The following is a 17800-nucleotide window of genomic DNA, read 5'->3' on the forward strand; positions in this document are numbered from 1 at the left end:
GATCCAGATGTGAACTCTGCAGCTAAGGCCCATCTCTAGTTTCCATTTACATTATGTTTGTGTATATTCATTGTAATGGATAAAGCACAATAAAATGGTGGAAATAATCTCTCTTCATTTCTTTTTAAGATTACGCAGGTACAGAGTTCTAGGGAGCAGCAACTCAGACTCAGACCTTATCTCTCGTCTGGCTCAAATCCTTCAGAATGGATCTCAAAAACCAAGGAGCTCCACCCAGTGTAAAAGTCCAGGATCACCACATAGCCCAAAAACGCCACCCAAAAGCCCTGTCATCCCTCGACGCAGCCCCAGTGCCTCCCCTAGGAGCTCTTCCTTACCCCGTACAGCCAGTTCTTCACCATCCCGGGCTGGACGGCCCCACCATGACCAGAAGAGTTCATCCCCACACCTTGGGAGGAGTAAATCGCCTCCTAGCCATTCAGGCTCCTCATCCTCTAGGAGGTCCTGCCAACAAGAGCACTTCTGCAGCAAACCAAGCAAGAACGGTCTGAAAGGATCCAACTGCTCCTGCCACCACTCCCCAAACACTAAAACCCCCACAGGAAAGAGCAAATCGGCTAGTAAACTTAGCAGATAGGAACTGAGCCTTGACAGGTGTAAAAGCCTTCTCGTAATTTGATGCATGTTGTGTCTGTGTATTGTCTATTTAAACAAAAAACAAAAAAACAAAAAAATCAGTGTTGAGTCCTTGCTTTCAAAAGAAAGTAAACATATGATAAATTATTTGACAATTCATAGTGTGTAAATGAGTGGCCAGGCATTGCCTAATGACAGGCAGCAAGCAGATCAGAGAGGGGGTAGAGGTCAGAGAAGGATAGTCAAAGATGTGTGGAACATTTGAAGTTAAAATTATCTCTGAAGTGAGTATTCTAATAGGGTTTTTTATTTATTTATTGTTTTTATGTTGTATACTTAGGAGATTTGGCCTAATTATTTAAGGCCTTTCTCAAAGAAATGTAATAGAACCTGAAACATCTGTTTTTATTTCCACAATGACACCACCACCTCTGAAATAGGTACGGCTCAGGCATTTATTTGTAGAATTTTAAATAAGCACATTATTTGGAAGATAATATTTTTAATTTGTGAGTCTTTTCAGTGTCAGGCTGTGCACATCTCTTTCTGAGTCATTCGGTGTCCATCTCTCCCCCCCTTCCCCCCTGCCCCAATGGTACAGATTCCCCTACTTAAAAAAAAATTACTCACTTTACCTGTTCTATATACTGATGACATTTTAAAAATAAGTTTTAACATTTTCTGAGTTTTTATAGTGATATTTTGCAGGGCATTTGTCTTTTGTTAGTATCCAAGAACCTTTAAACATCGGTCATGTTGCTTTTTTCCTTCTGGGTCCATGGTTCTCCTCTCCGGGCCTGTATTATGTATATTCTGGAGACAGTCATTCCAATCTGAGTTATGGGAGAAAGAAGGAAGAGTCTTCAGGCAGAGGGTTGTTGCAGACTTACCATATACTGCTGTGTGTATTTGGTCAGAAGTATGTAAACTGTTTGTCTGAAAGTCTGTCTGAGTGCAAAAGAGAGCCTTTGTTACAACTATCATTTTCCCATTGGTTATGGACCACTTAAATCCTTGTTGACCTTATTCACAATGTTGCTGTCTTGACATTAAATCCAAGATGGCAATGCTGAGAAGGAGTAGAGAGAACTACAAACTCAGATTCGTTTTTTACCTTGGAATTTAGCTTAAGTCTAGAAGATGAACTGTATGTGTATTCTCAGTGCTGAAAGGTGAGTGCAGAGCCTGTACACTTGCTAGGTTATAGACAAGAGGAATAAAGGCCTTCACTTCCATTTCCTACAGAATCTGAATGAGAATATTTGGCAATATAACCAGAAGGAAAACAAATCTCAGACAACTTCCCTGTTTGGATTTTTGTCTTCCCTTTTGCCCTAATGTCTCTTAGGGAAGCCAGACCCCTTCTCTGTGAATAAAGTCCATGGTGCCTATTTTCCCCAAACAGTTTCCTTTAGTACTCACTTAATATGCTGTAGAGAATCATTGTAGGACACTTTAGGGGTATGGCAGCCTTTACTATGTTCAGAAATGGAGAGTGGATCAGAATAGTTTAAAACACAGGAGTACAAGTCTGAAAGGGATACACTAGCATCCCTAATGCTACCTGTCCTAGCGGTGCTGGATGTGTGGAAGCACTGTCAGTTACTGATCTGCTTGCTGTAGTCATATGCCTTTCTAGCCAGCATCTGTGCTTTTTATTTAACCTCTGTTTGCTGCCAAACTAGTACCTTTGGATTGAAAAGGAAATATTTTCTCTCTGAGCTAACACATTTCTAATGCTGCATCACAGCTGCCCTGGAGCTGCACTGAATTTCACTTGTGCTGTCAGAGTGTGTTGGGATTTTCTTTTTCCTCCTGTGTATACTGTTTTCCATAAGTAATGTAGCACAGTGTGGAACCTTAGTTTCATTCAGGTTTCAAGCACTGCAGTGGAATGCAATAGGTAGCGCATACCTGCTGTTTCTGAAGAAACTATATTATTGGAAAGGCTTATTTCTTTGTATTATATTGTATAATAGGTACTATACTAATGATTGCATGTCCTCATGGTAAATTATATAATATAAATATTTATAAATATATATATATACATATGCTTATATAAATTCACTTACTCTTTCTCATTCTCCATTTGTAATTTATGGACCACAGACGATGCAGTTCTTTTTCTGTTGCGTATCTGAATACTCTTGGTGTTGCATCTCTCCTTTCCTGAAAATAGTTTCCTGGCATCCACAAAGTCAAATAGCCTTCATGCCTCAGTACAGGGCTGAAGGGTTGGTGATTTGTCAGCAAGCCAGTGTTTTGTGTCTCAGCCTTTTCCTTTTATTTATAGTTTTGTGTGTGTGTCTGTTTGCGTGTGAAACAGGAGCACAGACTCAGAAGTACTGTATCTTTGATTATAAGATAGGATTTTTAATAACTGTTTTTTCATTTCACAATGTGCATTTTTAAGCTGCAACATTGCTCATGATACAGGAGCAGTCACAGTTAATGAATACCTAATAGATGACTATGACAAAAAAAATAAAATAAAACCCCATCTTTTCCTTTTCAATTTCCTTACCTGTCACCTTGCAGTATACACTATCGAGAGTTGGATCCCATTGTAGACATCTCTCCTCAAGGCTCTGCTGATACTGTCTCTTAAGGCAGTGTGGCAGCTTATGATAATTTTTCATTCTCAATTTTCTGAGGAGCATTCTCTTTGGTCTTTGAGTTAAGTCCTATATCAGTGAGATCTGTGGGAGTTTTGGCATTAACTTTAATGGGGGCAGGTTTGGGCTCTGTGCCCTTCCCCTGAAATATTGAAAATAAGGTATTTACATTTTCTCCCTGATATAGCAGGATCCAGAAACAGGTAATCACTGTTATTGTAAGAATAGTTTGTTTTACAGGTGAGGGGAGACATAAAACTCAAGATATTTTCCTTCTCTCTGCCAGAGACTAAAATATATCCATATTGTGCAATATTACGTAATGGTGAATAAAACTGAGAATATTGATCTTGTAGAAATACATTACTATTTGCACTTCTTGCCAATATAAAGAGAGGAACTACATCAGAATGGGGGAAAGCTCAAAGCAGAGGATGGTGCTTTTGGCATTTTCAGTGCAATGCAGGGTAAAATAACTTTATGTCCCTGGTGGTGGCTGCGGATTTCGGTGACTCAAACAGATTTTGTATCTGGTTAGAAAACTACTGAGTTACTGATAGAAGCAGCTTTACATTTATGGATTGATCAAGATTATAGCCTCTCTTGTACTCTTCTTCCCACTTTACTTTGTTGGTTATATAATTCCTTCCCCGTGAAGGTAACAAAATTGAGTATTATGAACTAAACTATCAGCAAATGTAACTATATGGTAATCAAGCCCTGTGTAATTGTCATCCTTGTAATATTTCTAGAAGGGCCTCTATCATCATCAGTGACCCTATAAAGAATAAATCCCAACAATGTAAATATATAAATAATTATACATTTAATTCCAGTTGTTTAAAACACTAAAGGACAATGGCCTGTGTAAAGTCTAAGTAAATGGCTTTGTGCAGGGAACCTCTGCCGTGCTTAGAATAGGGAGAATCTTCCCCAGAGCAGCTGCAGCCATTCTGCACAGTTTGCAGTAGCGTCCCCTTAACACGAAGGTTAGTTCGTGGACCCACTGGCTATACCATCCTTCAATCCCAATCTCCATTTCTGTGGAGAGAACTGCCATGCAGCTAAGATCATACAGGGCTTTCAGATTCCTCCTGCACAGTTCCTCTTCAGTATCCTCCATGTATTCTGAAACTGTGGCAGTTCCACTGTTTTCAGGGGTCTTTTGTGGCCAGGTTGGAGAAGTTGGGGAAGGGACAGAATTTCCCCCGGCCTTTATGACTGCCAAGCCCTCCAGAGCATTTTTGCACAGCTGTCAGTACGGATCCCTAAATGTATTAAATGAAATAAAATCCAGCATTTAATATTTTACTTCTAAATAACAGATTTTTGTGGTGCTATTTTGCAAGGTACAGTGTGCTTAGTTTGTAGTTTTTAAAAATGTATCTTAATATTGGCAAAACCTTTTCATGGTGCACTGACAGCTTGTTTGATTAACTGTAGGCAAAATCCTGCCCCAGACTTAATGAGTTATGCGACATGCAGGAGCTAGCAGAGAGAAGGATGCTAAGCATACATCTGCCACTAGAGCAGGGCAGGGTGGCTCAGGGTGGGCATAGGTAATATGCTGCTAGGTGCACTGTGCTACTGCCCTAAAAAAGGAGCCATACTTAGCCCCAGCTACCTGTATATATATTAGCTGGCTGGGTGAGGGTGGTGGGGCGGGGCATTCCCTGTAGCCAGCAACCATATCCTCTCTGGGAACTACAAGGCAAAATCCTGTCTTGATGTTTGCACGGGTGAGAAACAAGCTCCCTACGCCCTCACCTCACAGAATACTCATGAAGCACAGGGCTGTATCTTGTCTTATATGTTTAAAAGTGGGCTGACGGACTTTTCATCTTTTAAGGCCTGAGTTCTGAGAGCTCCATTCCATGCATTGCTGGGGCATTTGTGATCATTAATTATAGCAAGGGAAACGCTGAAGCTGGTCTTTAAAAGTAGTTCCATTCACCTTCCATTTTTTTGGATAAAAGTGTGTGGGAACTACCTTAGCTATTGCCTCCTCTTGGTTAGAATTCAGCTGCAAGAACTAGCTGAGGCCTACTGTACTTTCATTTAGTTTGACCTCCTCCTTGAACTACCCGTACTTATCCCTGGCTAATTGCCGCACCGGCCCCCTTCCAAATCACGGGCATAATCCTACAGTCCTAATCTGGGCAAAATGCCCATGCTCCCTATAAGTGCAGTAGCATTTGTGGCAGTGGCTGAACTGTAATGTACTATAAACCACATTCTTCTCTCCCTCCCTAAAGTGGAACTTAGGCAATGTCTGTCTTACGCTACTGTCTCCCTGTCTGTCAGCAAGCGACCTTTTCCTCAGGACGCTAAAGGATATGAATTCTTGTAGCAACATCAACATGAGAATGAAGAGCTGCCAGAGGGTAATTATTTCAATTTCTTAAAAGTGAGTTAGTGGCAAAGAACTGGTGCATGCCTCCCAATACTGTTTGATGTGTATTTTTTTCTTTATGCACCTAAAATATTTTTGCACATTTCATTTTGGTGACAAAATGAACCTTCCAAAATGAATGGGAGGAATGAGTAGCAATCACAGTCCAATTGATTTCTAGTCACTCGGGTATAAAATAACAATTTGCTTTCTTATGGGCCTGATCCTGTGAAGTGCTGAATGCCCTCAACTCCTGTTGACTTCTATTAGAGTTGAGGGTGCTCAGCAACTTGCAGGATTAGGCTCATAAGTACACACTATCATTCCAAATGTCTTTTGGTTCAACTGTGCTTTCACTGTTACACAGTCAGAGGACCTGGTTACTATATTGACAAAAGCTGTAGTACTTAACCATGTCCCCTGTGTTTAACTGTTAAAAGCTATGGATGGCCCTTACTGTTACTGTAACTTTTAGTATAATGCCTAATCCTTTCATGTATCTCTTTGGTGCAAATGCAAGGAAACTAGACAGTGAACAAATGAATCTTAAGGTATACCTAAGTTACCACAATATACATAAACACTCAATCTGTACTTTTCTGGCCTCCCACCTGAACTCCCCTTCCCCTGAAACACAAACACACAAATCTCTTTGGGAAAAATAAATGAAATAAGGGGGAGATTGGATTGTGTAATGACTCGTACTACCTGGGTTTACTGTAGCATGCTGTCTAAAGCAGAGGAGTCTGTATAATCACAGTCACAGCAGGTTTTAAATCATCTGTCTTTATTTTAATATTGAGTCAGATCTTCCTTTAAGACAAAAATATATAGAAGTTTATTATCTCTAGGTACTGTATGTTAACTTAGTGGCTACTTCATTCAAGTTTTAATTTATATTTTGACTTTCATTCCATCCATTGTCACTAATAGCGTCTCTTCAGAGTAACAAATGACAAACCTCTAGTACTTGCAATCTTTCCTGTATAGTATATGCTGTTTCTGTTAGCTAGTCACTTTCCAAGATGCTCAGCACGCATGCCAGATAATCATGGGAATGACTTTCTCCCTTTGCAAAAGTTGTTCATTGAGGGGAAATTATATTCAGAAATTAATATGTGGCTGATGCATAAAGCTAGCACAAGAGATTGTTCTGAACTGCAAGGCTCAGATATTGAACTGAATGTTCTCAAAGATGCATGATATCTGGAGCCTCTGTTTTGGTTCAGGGTCCATCTCTCATTAGTGCTAGATACTGTGCAGTGCAAAACTTGAGCTTGAATATAACAAAGGCTTTAACTGAAATGCTGAAATAAAGAAACCCTGCTTATCTTCAAATGAGTATATATTGATTCCGATGTTTGCTTGTTAGGCCTTCAGCAATATCCTTATCCAGTGCAAATGTTGGCTTATATGATCTATAAGTTTTACTGTCTACTACTTCCATTCCTCCTGCATATGGGTAACTTAGATCTTGGGCTGGTCCAGCCATTTGCATGCAAGTGAAACTCTCTCATTGAAGTCAGTGGAGGTTTTGTCTGTGTATGGACTGAAGCAATGGGCCCACTGTGAGGATATTTACAGTTGCTGGTTATTTTATTTGGAAAATGAATGTGTTGTGGCCACCGTGCAGACCTATGCCCCATCCTCATTTATTATAGCAACTGCTGTGACCAGGGCTGCAGAGCCCATGGTCTCTAAAGAAATATCATAAACAGGCTGCCCATAAGAGGTGTTGACCACCCACAATTCTCAAAAGGAATTTAACTACCTCCAGTGGAAATTGCAGGTGTTAGCCTCCTTTCAGGATCAGTTCATCTGTGAACTGGCCAGTGTATAGGGTGCTCTAACAGCAGGACAGTTTGTATCTTCCCCAAAGATACAATGTTGATGGGTCTTGTCTTCCCGTGTATGGAGAATGGGAGTCCTTATAAACTCCTATCTACTGCACAGCAGAGCAAGGTCATGATAATTTGACACTGGGGAAGTTGGCCTTTTTAAAAAAAGCTATTTCACACCTGCCTGACAGAATCCCAGAAGTAGGTTGCTTGGAAACTCTTCCCTGTATTCATACTACCTTCCCTGGCCAGAGAGCAAGGTTCCAAAGTCTTCCTCTGACTTCTGATTTTCACCTTGAATTAGCCCATACACAAGCTGTTATGCTGGCGCTGGCAGCAACTGATTTTCAACTGCTTTCCTACAAGTATCCAGTCCAATAAATTAAGGAAATCACCAGCAATTCTTAGAGACAAGTAGTAAACTTTTCAATCTGTGAACAGTTGACTGCTAACCTAAAATCTTGGGGCAATACCACAAAGAAATGAAAATCTGTAAATCAACGAAAGATAGAATGTTCAGTGAATCCAATAAGAAGACATTTAACAACTCAAGATTAAAATCTATGGTATAATTCATTTACATTTTTCCCAGAGCTTATTAATTACCATTGTGAGTCCTCCAGACTCTCTTGCCCTGTACTTGTTTCCCTCTCCCTGCACAATGAAATCTTGTAAGCCATTTTTTTCTTTTTGCTCAGGCATCCAAGAACATAAGCTTTTGCAGAAGAACTAATGCCCTTGTAATGGTCATTTGTATATAAAGGTGTAATTATTTATTTTTTTTCCATTTGTACCATATCAAGGCTTTGTACAATGTTTTATGTTCTGTTTTCAAATTATTTTGTATTTTATTTTTATAAACTGGTTCTAAATAAAATATTCATTCAGCATGCAAAACTGCAATCCTTGACTGCCTATGAATGATGAGTTTACTGTTTATAAAGCTCCTAACCAATTATTTTTATAGCCTATTTCTTGACTGTTGTAATTCTGAACTTATAAATGGAGAGAAGCAGCACCAATTGTGTTATGACATACTGTACTTTTTTGTTACATAAAAAGTACACCGTGGAATTGTGTTGGCACCAGAGCAAGCAACAGTGAGATGTTCATGTTGCATACTGGAGTGGTTGAATCAAAGAGCTCCTACTGATTCAGCAGCCTCATACTCTGTATTACTGTAGAAAGGGTAGACACTTTAGCTTTGCTCTATTTCTTGCCCCACTCCTTCCCATCCAACCAAGCAATGATTCTGCTACAGGTCAAGTTCAGTGTAGTAAGAATCTGGCAGATTCCAAATCTTGTCATTCTGCGGCCTGGTCTACACTAGGAAGTTAGGTCAGTATAACTACGTCATTCAGAGGTGTGAAAAATCCACACCCCTGGACGACACAGTTAAACCGACCTAACCCCCAGTGTAGACGGTGCTAGGCTGATAGGAGAATTCTTCCATTGACCTAGCTACTGCCTCTCAGGGAGAGGGATTACCTATGCCACCAGAACTCCTCCCATCACTGTAGGTAGTGTCTTCATTGAAGCGCTACAGTAGTTTATGTGTAGACATACCCTGAGAAACCAACAGTCTCCTTGGGTACCTTCCCTCCAGTCAGAAAGGTCTCTGTAGTCAGTGTCTTCATAGAGTGATGGCGATTATTCTCCATAAGATGGTCCTGGCTGTTACTGGCCTTGCAGCCCCATCAGGAGATCAGCCTCATTTGTGAACAATATATCTGAGCTGCAGCAATTAGGGAAGTGTAAGAAGTAAGGCTGTTATAGAAACCAGACAATTTTCAGTAACAGTGTTACTAAGTCACTGGTTGGTCTGATCAATGTTACTTCTGTTATTCAGAGAAGATTTTCCCCCTTGCATATCTCTCTGATAAAACAACAGATATAGATAGGCTTAATCCCCTTCAGAGATTATATTTGCCAGGAACATACATGCATTTCTCATTCCCTATATGCTGTCAAAAATATTGTCTGGTCTGTTACATGGCAAAATGGAATATTTTTGGTGAAGTCCACAGCAGCAGGGAAAAAGTCCATCAACGCTATTACAGCTATAGCACCACCTACGTGTGCTATGCAAGTGCCATGCTAGGTAATGGTAACACAAATTAAGGGCCCAGTCCTGACCCCATTAAAGTCAATAGCAATACTCCACTGGCTTCCACAGTAGCTGGAACCAGGCCCTCACCTATTTTCTTTTATGTAGATAATTTCAAGTCACTTCACACAATAGGAAGCATAAATCCAGAACTCATTTACACAGTAATAATCCCAGAAAATGATGATGTCTTGGTTTAAAAGCAGGAAGGAATTCAGTGGCGTGCTTCAGGAGGGAGAGCTTTCATCTTGGATGTTCTGTGTCAGTAGATCAGTTGAGCACATAAAGGAATGACTGCTTAGGCATATGATGGTGGGGGTCAAAATAGCTATTCTATACACTCTGTACTGGAGCCAATGTATAGATCTTTCACTGCTCTAAACTTGGTTTAAAAGTGGATCATATCACAAGTGAAGGAGTTTTGTCTTAATCTGACTCCTGATTAATGTAAGTAAATGACACAACTACTATAGTGTCTCTCAGTATGCCTTGTTCACGATCACAGTGGAGGTACTTGTCCACCTACTGTTCCTAGAGTCTCAGGAGTTCCACAGCACTTGACCTACAAACATTAACTGCTTCTGAATTGAAAAATCCAATTGCTCTTAGCAGGGACTTAAACTTCAGTGTGATAGAGGCTCAAGCTAGGCCCTACCAAGCAATGTTGCCACAGGGCAAATGCAGCAATTCAACAATTGGAGAAATGGCCTTGAAAGAAGTGGCTGCTGTAGTCTGGACAAGTTGGCAGTCACTGCCCAGAATGATTAGGTGAGCGTTAGAGCACAACATTTCACTAAGCTAACTGGAATGTTACAGAAGCATTAATCACTACTTGTCCTACAAGAACAGAACAGAGGCGAAGGCTGCTTTTCAGTTAAAGGAAATACAACTAGATGAAGCCCACATCTCAATGAGTGGAATCTGAATATACGAACTCCCACCATGTTAATATGTGCACATCAGGCAAACAGGAATCCTATGCTATTCCCAAGCAATAGGAAGCTTTTAATATCACAGGACTCAGAAACTAGTTTTGGAGTGGGTCAGTTTAAGAAAACCTGGTAAATGATTAGTAAAATAGTTGTACCTATCACCTGCAGCAACTGCTTTTGTGAAGTAAAACTTCTCAGAAGCCAGACTATCACTTCAAAGAAGGTGCCTAGCCTGTATTAACCCGCACTGTCGATGTGCCGTATGCTTGGGTTGCAGTATAATCTTGCACACGGTACATGGACCAGGGCAGTGAGGAAGAACACACACCAGCAATATTACTACTGCAGGTTTACTTTTAATTAGCCAGCAGCTGCCAGATTAAAAAAAACTTATACAGGCACTGAAGTTAATATAAAGAATAAAAGGGAATCTTTTCATCAGAAGTAAAGGGAAACTAATGAGCTGGAGAAAGTTACGCAATAGTTTCCAAAGGTGATGAGAAAAGAACCCTACTTTTGCATTTGTGATCCTTGCATGTAACACTGATAGAACACACCTAAGCTCCGAAGTCTAAACTACTTCAACTCTGGCACCTAAGCTCCGAAGTCTAAACTACTTCAACTCTGGCACCAGCAGACAGGATATGTGTTTGTGCTGGTGCCAGGTAACAGGCCATCCTTGTCTCAACCTTTGGTTTCTTTCTTTCTGCTGTAGGAAGTGATGTAACTGCCAACAGTAACTATTGTGGGGGACAGAGGGTTAGCTAAGTTCCCCCCCATTGTGTATAATACTAGCTGGAAAAAATGTCTCTGGGAATTTTTAAATTTGACACTGTATGCTCTTGCCAATTTTTAATTTTTCAGATATTTTCTTTCAGTCGTCTGGATAATTTGTTTGAGATTCGTTCTTCAGCAATACCTGAGGAGCTGCCAGCTAGAATCACAGAGCTCTCAACATAGTCAGGCCCTTTTCTACACAGTCAGTCCCAAATGCTGGTTGTGGAGACTCTGTACAGGCTATGCGACTGAGATTTGCTCAACTTGCTCACCTTCAGGCAGCAGTTTCACAGGCTGTAATAAGGGGATGCTATTTTGGGGCCCTGAGAAAAAATCCTTGCACCACTCCCAACTGCTGAAAGCTGTTGATATCCCCTCAGTTTTATCACAGTTTGAAGCAAAGGGCTTCATCATCTCCTTAAAGTGCAGTACTGCTGTCACAACTGATGGTAAAAATGATGTCTTACTTAACAAAGCCACATGGTTTCTTAGCTAGGAGAGGGGGAGCTGGACTCTGTGGGTATCTGTACAGAGCAGGCATACATACAAGTCGCAATGCAAAAATCAGACTTTTGTTCTTTCTATCAGGAGAAGTAATGGTTCTCCTTGGCTCTTATTTTCTCCAGGGGTGGCATTTAGGAATTGTTTTCTCCTCAGACTCTCCTTGCTCCCATCCTCTCTTCCTTCAGGATGTAGTATGGAACTATCTTTTTCTTCCATGTTTGTAAAGTTCCCAGCACAATGTGGTCCTGATCCATGACTGGGGTTCCTAAGTGCTATGATATAAATCATGATAAGGAATGGAAGATCTTCTAACACTTCCACCCAAACAGAGGCCCAGCACATGAACTCTTTCAAGAGCCAGGAGAGAGAACTTGCTCTGCCCCAGGCTAAGCCAAACCCTAACTAGTATACTGAGTAGCAAGTCTGTCAGTTCTGGACAATATAGGACATGGGTTTCTCTTCTACCTCTTTCAAATGGTGTGACATTTGTCCCCAGAAAGCATGCTGGCTCTGTTGAAGACAGAACCTGGTGCTAAGCTATACCAGCAAAGATTGTTCCATATTGAGAGCCGGCATCATTCACCAGAAATGAATTTTTTTGCTATATTTCTCTTTTTAAAAAATTATGTGACAAATAACACCCTCCACTTTCATTGCAGTTAAGCAAAATGCTTCTGCATCTGAAGAGCTGGAAATAAACAGTGACCAGATGGATCAATGCTGGATGAAATCTGAGCAGCATATTCATGGATCAGCGGCTCTGTGGCCTAGTTCTATCCCATCCCCTGAGGAGGTAAAGTTGTCAAACTCTTGGGATACCTTGCACAGACCAGATTTTTTTTTTTAAAGTCTTTTTTAAAATACAATAAAAATAGCAGATACTAAATTTAAAGTAAGCTATTTTTACAGTTTGGTTTTAAAAAAATACACAACTTGTGTAACTAACAGATTCTGCTTCTGTTATTCAATAACTGTAACATTACCCTACTCCATCATACCTTTTATGTTCAAAAAGTCACATTAACCCAAAGAGGATACAGACAAGAGTCTTAGTCAAAATAAATTTGATTTTTTTTTTTTTGAAAGAAGACGGTGAAGAAAACAGAAGAGAGACATTAACCAACTGCAACAGTTAGTGTTAACAAATTGGAGATTGGTAGTTAGTGTCAAATGCCACCTAATGTGAAACTTTCCCCACTGGGGAAAAAAAAGCAGGAGGCAAGTCCAATTTGCTCCATTATAGTCAGAGGCTGGAGCAGAGCATACAACAGTACCGCTAACATCAGTCACTTTACATATATTCAAGTTTTACACATCTGCAAAACAGAAATAGTAGCAGCCATTTGGATGTTCTTTCTTAATGGTTCTCAGGGGTGGTCTAGGAAATTCCGAAGGGCCTGGTTCTTGAGACATAGAGCTGGAACTGCAGCTACTGCTTCTGCTGCTACTTCCAGCCACCTGTGCTCTGCCTCTGTCCTCAGCTGGGGAGATCTGGGGAGACCCAGGACTCAGGTACCCTGCTGTGGTCTGAGTAGAGGTGGTGGCATAGGTGGTTGGGCCAGTGTTGTTTTTCACATAAACATTTTTTATAGCCACCAATGTGTGTGCCATAATACTGAGGCTGTTGCTGAGATCTTGCATGCCTTGCTGCAGCAGCCGAAGGTTGTGGTTGACACTGTCAAAGCCAGACTGGATCACCTGCATCTGGTTCTGCTGGATCTGCATTAGGTCCTCTTCCGTAATTTCATTTTGGTCTGTCTGAGACCGGCCTTTTGTTTTGGCTTTTACTTTCCCAGACAAACCACTCCCAGCTGTTCCCAGAAAGGGCAGTTGCTCCTGGCTAGGTGGAACCACAGCCATGTCCTCAGAACTTTCTTCTGGCTCCACTACCTTCACTACTATTTCCTCTTTTAAGTTCATCTTCTCAAGACAGGGTTGGTGGGATGGACCAGGATCATCTGTAAACCCTAAAAGGGCAGAGAGGAGGGAAAAAAACAAAACAGAAACAGGAGTCAACAGACTTCATTATCTCGGTGGTCACTCAAACCTCTGCCTGCCCAGTGAGCACGATTGGCATTTACGTGGTAGTTAATACTTCTGCTGTCAAGACCCTATAATGATGACTTGTACTGTATTATCCCCTACACTTGTAGCATAGATATCTCCTTTAGTAGGAAAAAATATTGAAACATGCTCACTGTAAATGACATAACTGAGCGATGCAAATCTCAGATTAAAATCACTCACTCCCCAATAGACCAGCCAAAAGCATTTGCTACAGAAGAGATTAAGTTCATTCCAAGCTCTTATTTTCCTTTCTCCCAGCTCAGCACAAGAAACCAGTATCTGCAAGGCAGAAATAAGTGACATCCTATCTGAATTGCTCCTCCTTGCCTGAAGTAAGATTCATTGCACTAAAGCTCATACCTTGCAGACCCATGCACAACAGGGTGTACATCATCAAGAATGAACTGGGTCACTGCGGGGGGGCCTGGCAGGAAGCTGCATTTTACCAAAACTGCTGCTCCCCGCTGATGAGAGGAGCCCCCTTTCAGCGCCGAACGGGGGGAAAGACGCACAAGGCCGCCCCCGCCCGCCAGTACGGAGCCCTCCGGGCGCTGCACAGAGGCTGAGCTGGCCCCTCTGCGGGAGGGATGACCCGCTCTTCTGCTCCAGTGACCTGGCGGGGCTAATTCCCCGGCTCCATGGCAACGCCGACTCCCGCCGCGCCGGAGGCCCAGACCAGCGGGGAGGGGAAGCAGAAGCCGAGACCGGGCGCGGGGCGCACAGGGGCCCGCTCCCCCCTCACCAGCCCCGGAGCTCACCGAGGTCCACCACGGAGGCTCCGGGCAGATCCAGCGTGTCGATTCCGCCCACGATGGGCACGGCCTCGGCGGGGCCGAGCGCGGAGCCGTAGGCGCGCTGGTGGTCGGGCTGCGGGCCGGGCTGGGGCATCTCCTCCGTGCACAGCAGCAGGCCGAGCCCGCCGGAGTGGCCGGCGGGGCCGCAGCCCTGCGAGAGGCGGCAGAGCTTGCTGCGGTCGCGCCGCTTCAGATCCCTCCAGCGCTTCTTGAGATCCTCCACGTCGCGGGGGCAGGCGGCCACCGGGTTCACCTTGTGCCGGATCAGCTCCCAGACCCGCCGCTTCTGGCCCGGGGAGGCGCGGCCCGGCCCCGCTGCGAACAGCATCTGCTCGTGCTTCAGCACCTGCTCGATCAGCACCTCGGTCTCCGCCTCGTTGAAATTGGCTTTGCGCCGCTTGGGCGAGTCCTCGGCCATCATCCTCCCCGGCGGGCGGGGCCCGCGGGCCGCCCCGATCGCCGCGCGGCCGCCGCTAGGCCACAGCCCGGGCCCTGCTCGGCAGACCAACGCCGCGCACGAAAGCGAGGGACGCGCAAGCCCCCGGCGCAGGCGCCCCGCGCCCCGCTTGTTGACATGGGGAGAGGGCGGGAGCCGGTGTCCGGGCGGCCCCGCCCCGCGCAGGGGAGCCGGCGCGCGCCGCTCCCGAATGGGAATCCCAGCTGAGACTCGCGTCCGCCCGACTTGCTCCCGCCCACCACGGGCACTGAGCGTTCTAGCCCCGCCCCTTTCCGCCGTCACAACCACACCCCACGGCGCAAATCTGATCCCAGTCCTCCCCTAGCCGAGGCTCGGTAGGCGAGTAGCGGCGCTGTCCTCGCCCACGTGGTACAGCATTCTAGCCCCGCCCACAGTTGGTGTGACCCGCGCTTGGGGGACAGGCCGGGTCTGCCTCCCCCCCCCGCCGCAGCCGCTCTTGTCCGCGCGCTGCGACGTGCGTTGTGCGCCTGCTCGGCGGGCGGGCGGCCGGGGATGGCGGCTGTTTTGGAGCTGGTGCTGCGGGAGGAGGTGGCGCCCGGCGCCGTGGTGCGGTGGCTCGACCACGGCCCCCGCCACCGCCCAGCCGAGGTAACGCGCAGCCCAGCACCGTTGTGTGGCGCTGCTCCGCCCTCAGCCCGGCAGCGGGGCGCCGGGGCCTGCTGCAGCCCGGACTCCCCGCCCCGGGCGGGCCAGCGTCTTGGGCTGCAGCCGGGCTGCCCCGCGGCGGCCTCTGGGCCGCACGCCCAGCCCGCCGCTCGCCGGGGCGCCGCTCGCCTGGGCACGGAGGGCTGGTCCCGGGGGCTGCAGGGCTCCCTCCCTCCGCACTCGGGCCCGAGCGCGCCGCCCTAAGCCCCGGCCTGCGTCCAGGCGTGCCGGGCGCAGCGTCACTAGAGGGCAGGAAACCTCGTGTCGTGCTCGGCACGGATCTGAGGGGAGCCCGGGCAGCCGGCGGGCCAAGGCCGAGGCTCTCCGCGGCGCAGGGCAGCCCGCGAAGTTGGCGCCCCGGTGCTGGGCCCTGGAGGTGGTCAGTGCTTACAGCGAGCTGGAGGAAAACAATGGGGGAGGAGCAGCAGCGGCGCTGGTAAAGAAGTGCTTGGGGCGTGTCCCTCCTCAGCGGCCCAGCCCCACGAATGCCGACACAAATAAAGTGCCAGGTGTGTGTGATCCTTTGCGGCCTCCCCATCCCCCCCGCTTTTAGCCCTGCCCGTAGTTTCCATGAGCCGTGCTCCTGTGTTAAGAGAAGAGTAGCTAAAGTTACGGTTTACGTTAATTAGGTACAGCTTTTTATTTTTTTTTTCTGGCAGTTTGCAAGCCCTTGGTGTGACCCACAACACTGCTTGGTGGTTGTTTTGGTCTGTAGCCGCTGAGGAAGGCTTGGCCGGGTGAAAACTTAGCTGGGTGTCCAGATAAACTCAGCCTGAGCTACATATCCAAGTGTATTTACAGAACACTCGCCGAATTCTCTTGTAGTCCTGAAATGTGGCTATCGCTGTAGTTTGTGAGCTCCATCTGCTGGTTTTGCAGCAAGCTGTTATCAAACGCTATTTTAAAGAGACAGTCTATTAACACCCTCTCATCAACCTGATAAGTTAAGTGAGATTTAGCTTGATTATTACTTGAATAGGAGACTTCCAAAGAAATCCAGGATGCTGCAGGAAGAGAGTGGCAGTTTCATAGCAAAAAGAAAAGGAGTACTTGTGGCACCTTAGAGACTAACCAATTTATTTGAGCATCGGATGCCGATGAAGTGAGCTGTAGCTCATGAAAGCTTATGCTCAAATAAATTGGTTAGTCTCTAAGGTGCCACAAGTACTCCTTTTCTTTTTGTGAATACAGACTAACACGGCTGTTACTCTAAAAGTTTCATAGCACTGATCCTTCTGGGTTAGTCCTGAGTAATTGCTCCAGTGGAGTACTTGTGGGTACTGTGCTGTGGTCAGTGCTGTCTCATGCATGAGATTTAAAATGCTTCATTAAAATCTCTTGGCATTTTTCATAAGTTAGAGGTGGTAAACACTATTTTTACCAAAGGCCACCTCAGGTAATTACACTATTTCTCTTAGCTTCCTGTCTAAAACTGTATAGCATTTAGTTGTATAGCATTGCTGCTGAGCAGGTATCACTTTCTAATGCATCAGTTACTGTGAATCAAGGAGTAGCTGAATTTACGTTTGTGATGTGTTTGGAGTCTTTTTGGGAAGAAAAGTGCTGTATAAATCAGGGTGGATTTGATTTAAATCACTAGTCAGGAAGACACTATTTAATCATGGATTTCTACATAAAAGTGCATTCTTGGTTGTTAAAACCTTAATACATATTCTTCACAACTCAGAGATAGATGTTGGTTTCATTTTTAGAAGGTACACACTATACATTTTTAAAGTGATTTATTTTGAAAACTTTCCAGATTAGTTTTACAGCTATATCATAAATGAAATAACCAATCATTCATTTTATCAAAGATAATTGAAGCTGATATTTATGAAGTCCTTGGGAGGTGAACTATCTCCAATTCAACAGGTTAATCATTAATATTTGGAGGATTTTCCTGCCATGCTGTATTAAGAGGAGAACATCACCAAACAGACATTTAAATTGTTTTATTTAACTAAAACATCACATTATGTATTCTGGATTTTTTTTCTTCAACAACAAACATAATATTTTAACAAAACAAGCATTTGAATTTTTGAATT

General features: G+C 44.3%; 3 protein-coding genes across 9 annotated transcripts in view; 2 read left to right on the forward strand and 1 right to left on the reverse strand.

The window, feature by feature from the left end:
• The window catches only part of TTBK2 (tau tubulin kinase 2), a 210364-nt gene extending 203419 nt beyond the window's left edge, over nucleotides 1-6945 (forward strand). For all 4 annotated transcript variants that reach the window (XM_073348604.1, XM_073348603.1, XM_073348602.1 and 1 more), the window contains one exon: nucleotides 130-6945. In XM_073348604.1, coding sequence (XP_073204705.1) covers nucleotides 130-598 — 469 coding nt within the window. In that variant the 3' untranslated portion in view covers nucleotides 599-6945. The remainder of the gene's footprint in view (nucleotides 1-129) is intronic.
• Nucleotides 6395-15330, reverse strand: LOC140913021 (uncharacterized). The gene is made up of 2 exons (XM_073348611.1): nucleotides 14591-15330; nucleotides 6395-13732 (listed from the first exon to the last, which is right to left on the reverse strand). Exons 1-2 carry the CDS (start codon nucleotides 15045-15047, stop codon nucleotides 13074-13076), a joined length of 1116 nt encoding a protein of 371 aa, XP_073204712.1. The 5' UTR covers nucleotides 15048-15330; the 3' UTR covers nucleotides 6395-13073.
• The window catches only part of CDAN1 (codanin 1), a 44808-nt gene continuing 41519 nt past the window's right edge, over nucleotides 14512-17800 (forward strand). For 2 of the 4 annotated variants that reach the window (XM_073348607.1, XM_073348608.1), the window contains exon 1: nucleotides 14514-15692. In XM_073348607.1, coding sequence (XP_073204708.1) covers nucleotides 15597-15692 — 96 coding nt within the window. In that variant the 5' untranslated portion in view covers nucleotides 14514-15596. The other 2 variants (XM_073348610.1, XM_073348609.1) reach the window with 2 other exon arrangements.

This window comes from Lepidochelys kempii, chromosome 6, assembly GCF_965140265.1.
Source record: "Lepidochelys kempii isolate rLepKem1 chromosome 6, rLepKem1.hap2, whole genome shotgun sequence".
In the NCBI taxonomy this organism is placed as follows: Eukaryota; Metazoa; Chordata; order Testudines; family Cheloniidae; genus Lepidochelys; species Lepidochelys kempii.

What these genes read in the sequence shown, in the direction of transcription:
- LOC140913021 (XM_073348611.1), bottom strand. Translation starts at nt 15,047, where the DNA reads ATGATGGCCGAGGACTCGCCCAAGCGGCGCAAAGCCAATTTCAACGAG. An exon ending in AGCCTCCGTGGTGGACCTCG is followed by an intron (nt 13,733 to 14,590) that starts GTGAGCTCCGGG and finishes CTGCCCTTTTAG; the next exon opens with GGTTTACAGATGATCCTGGT.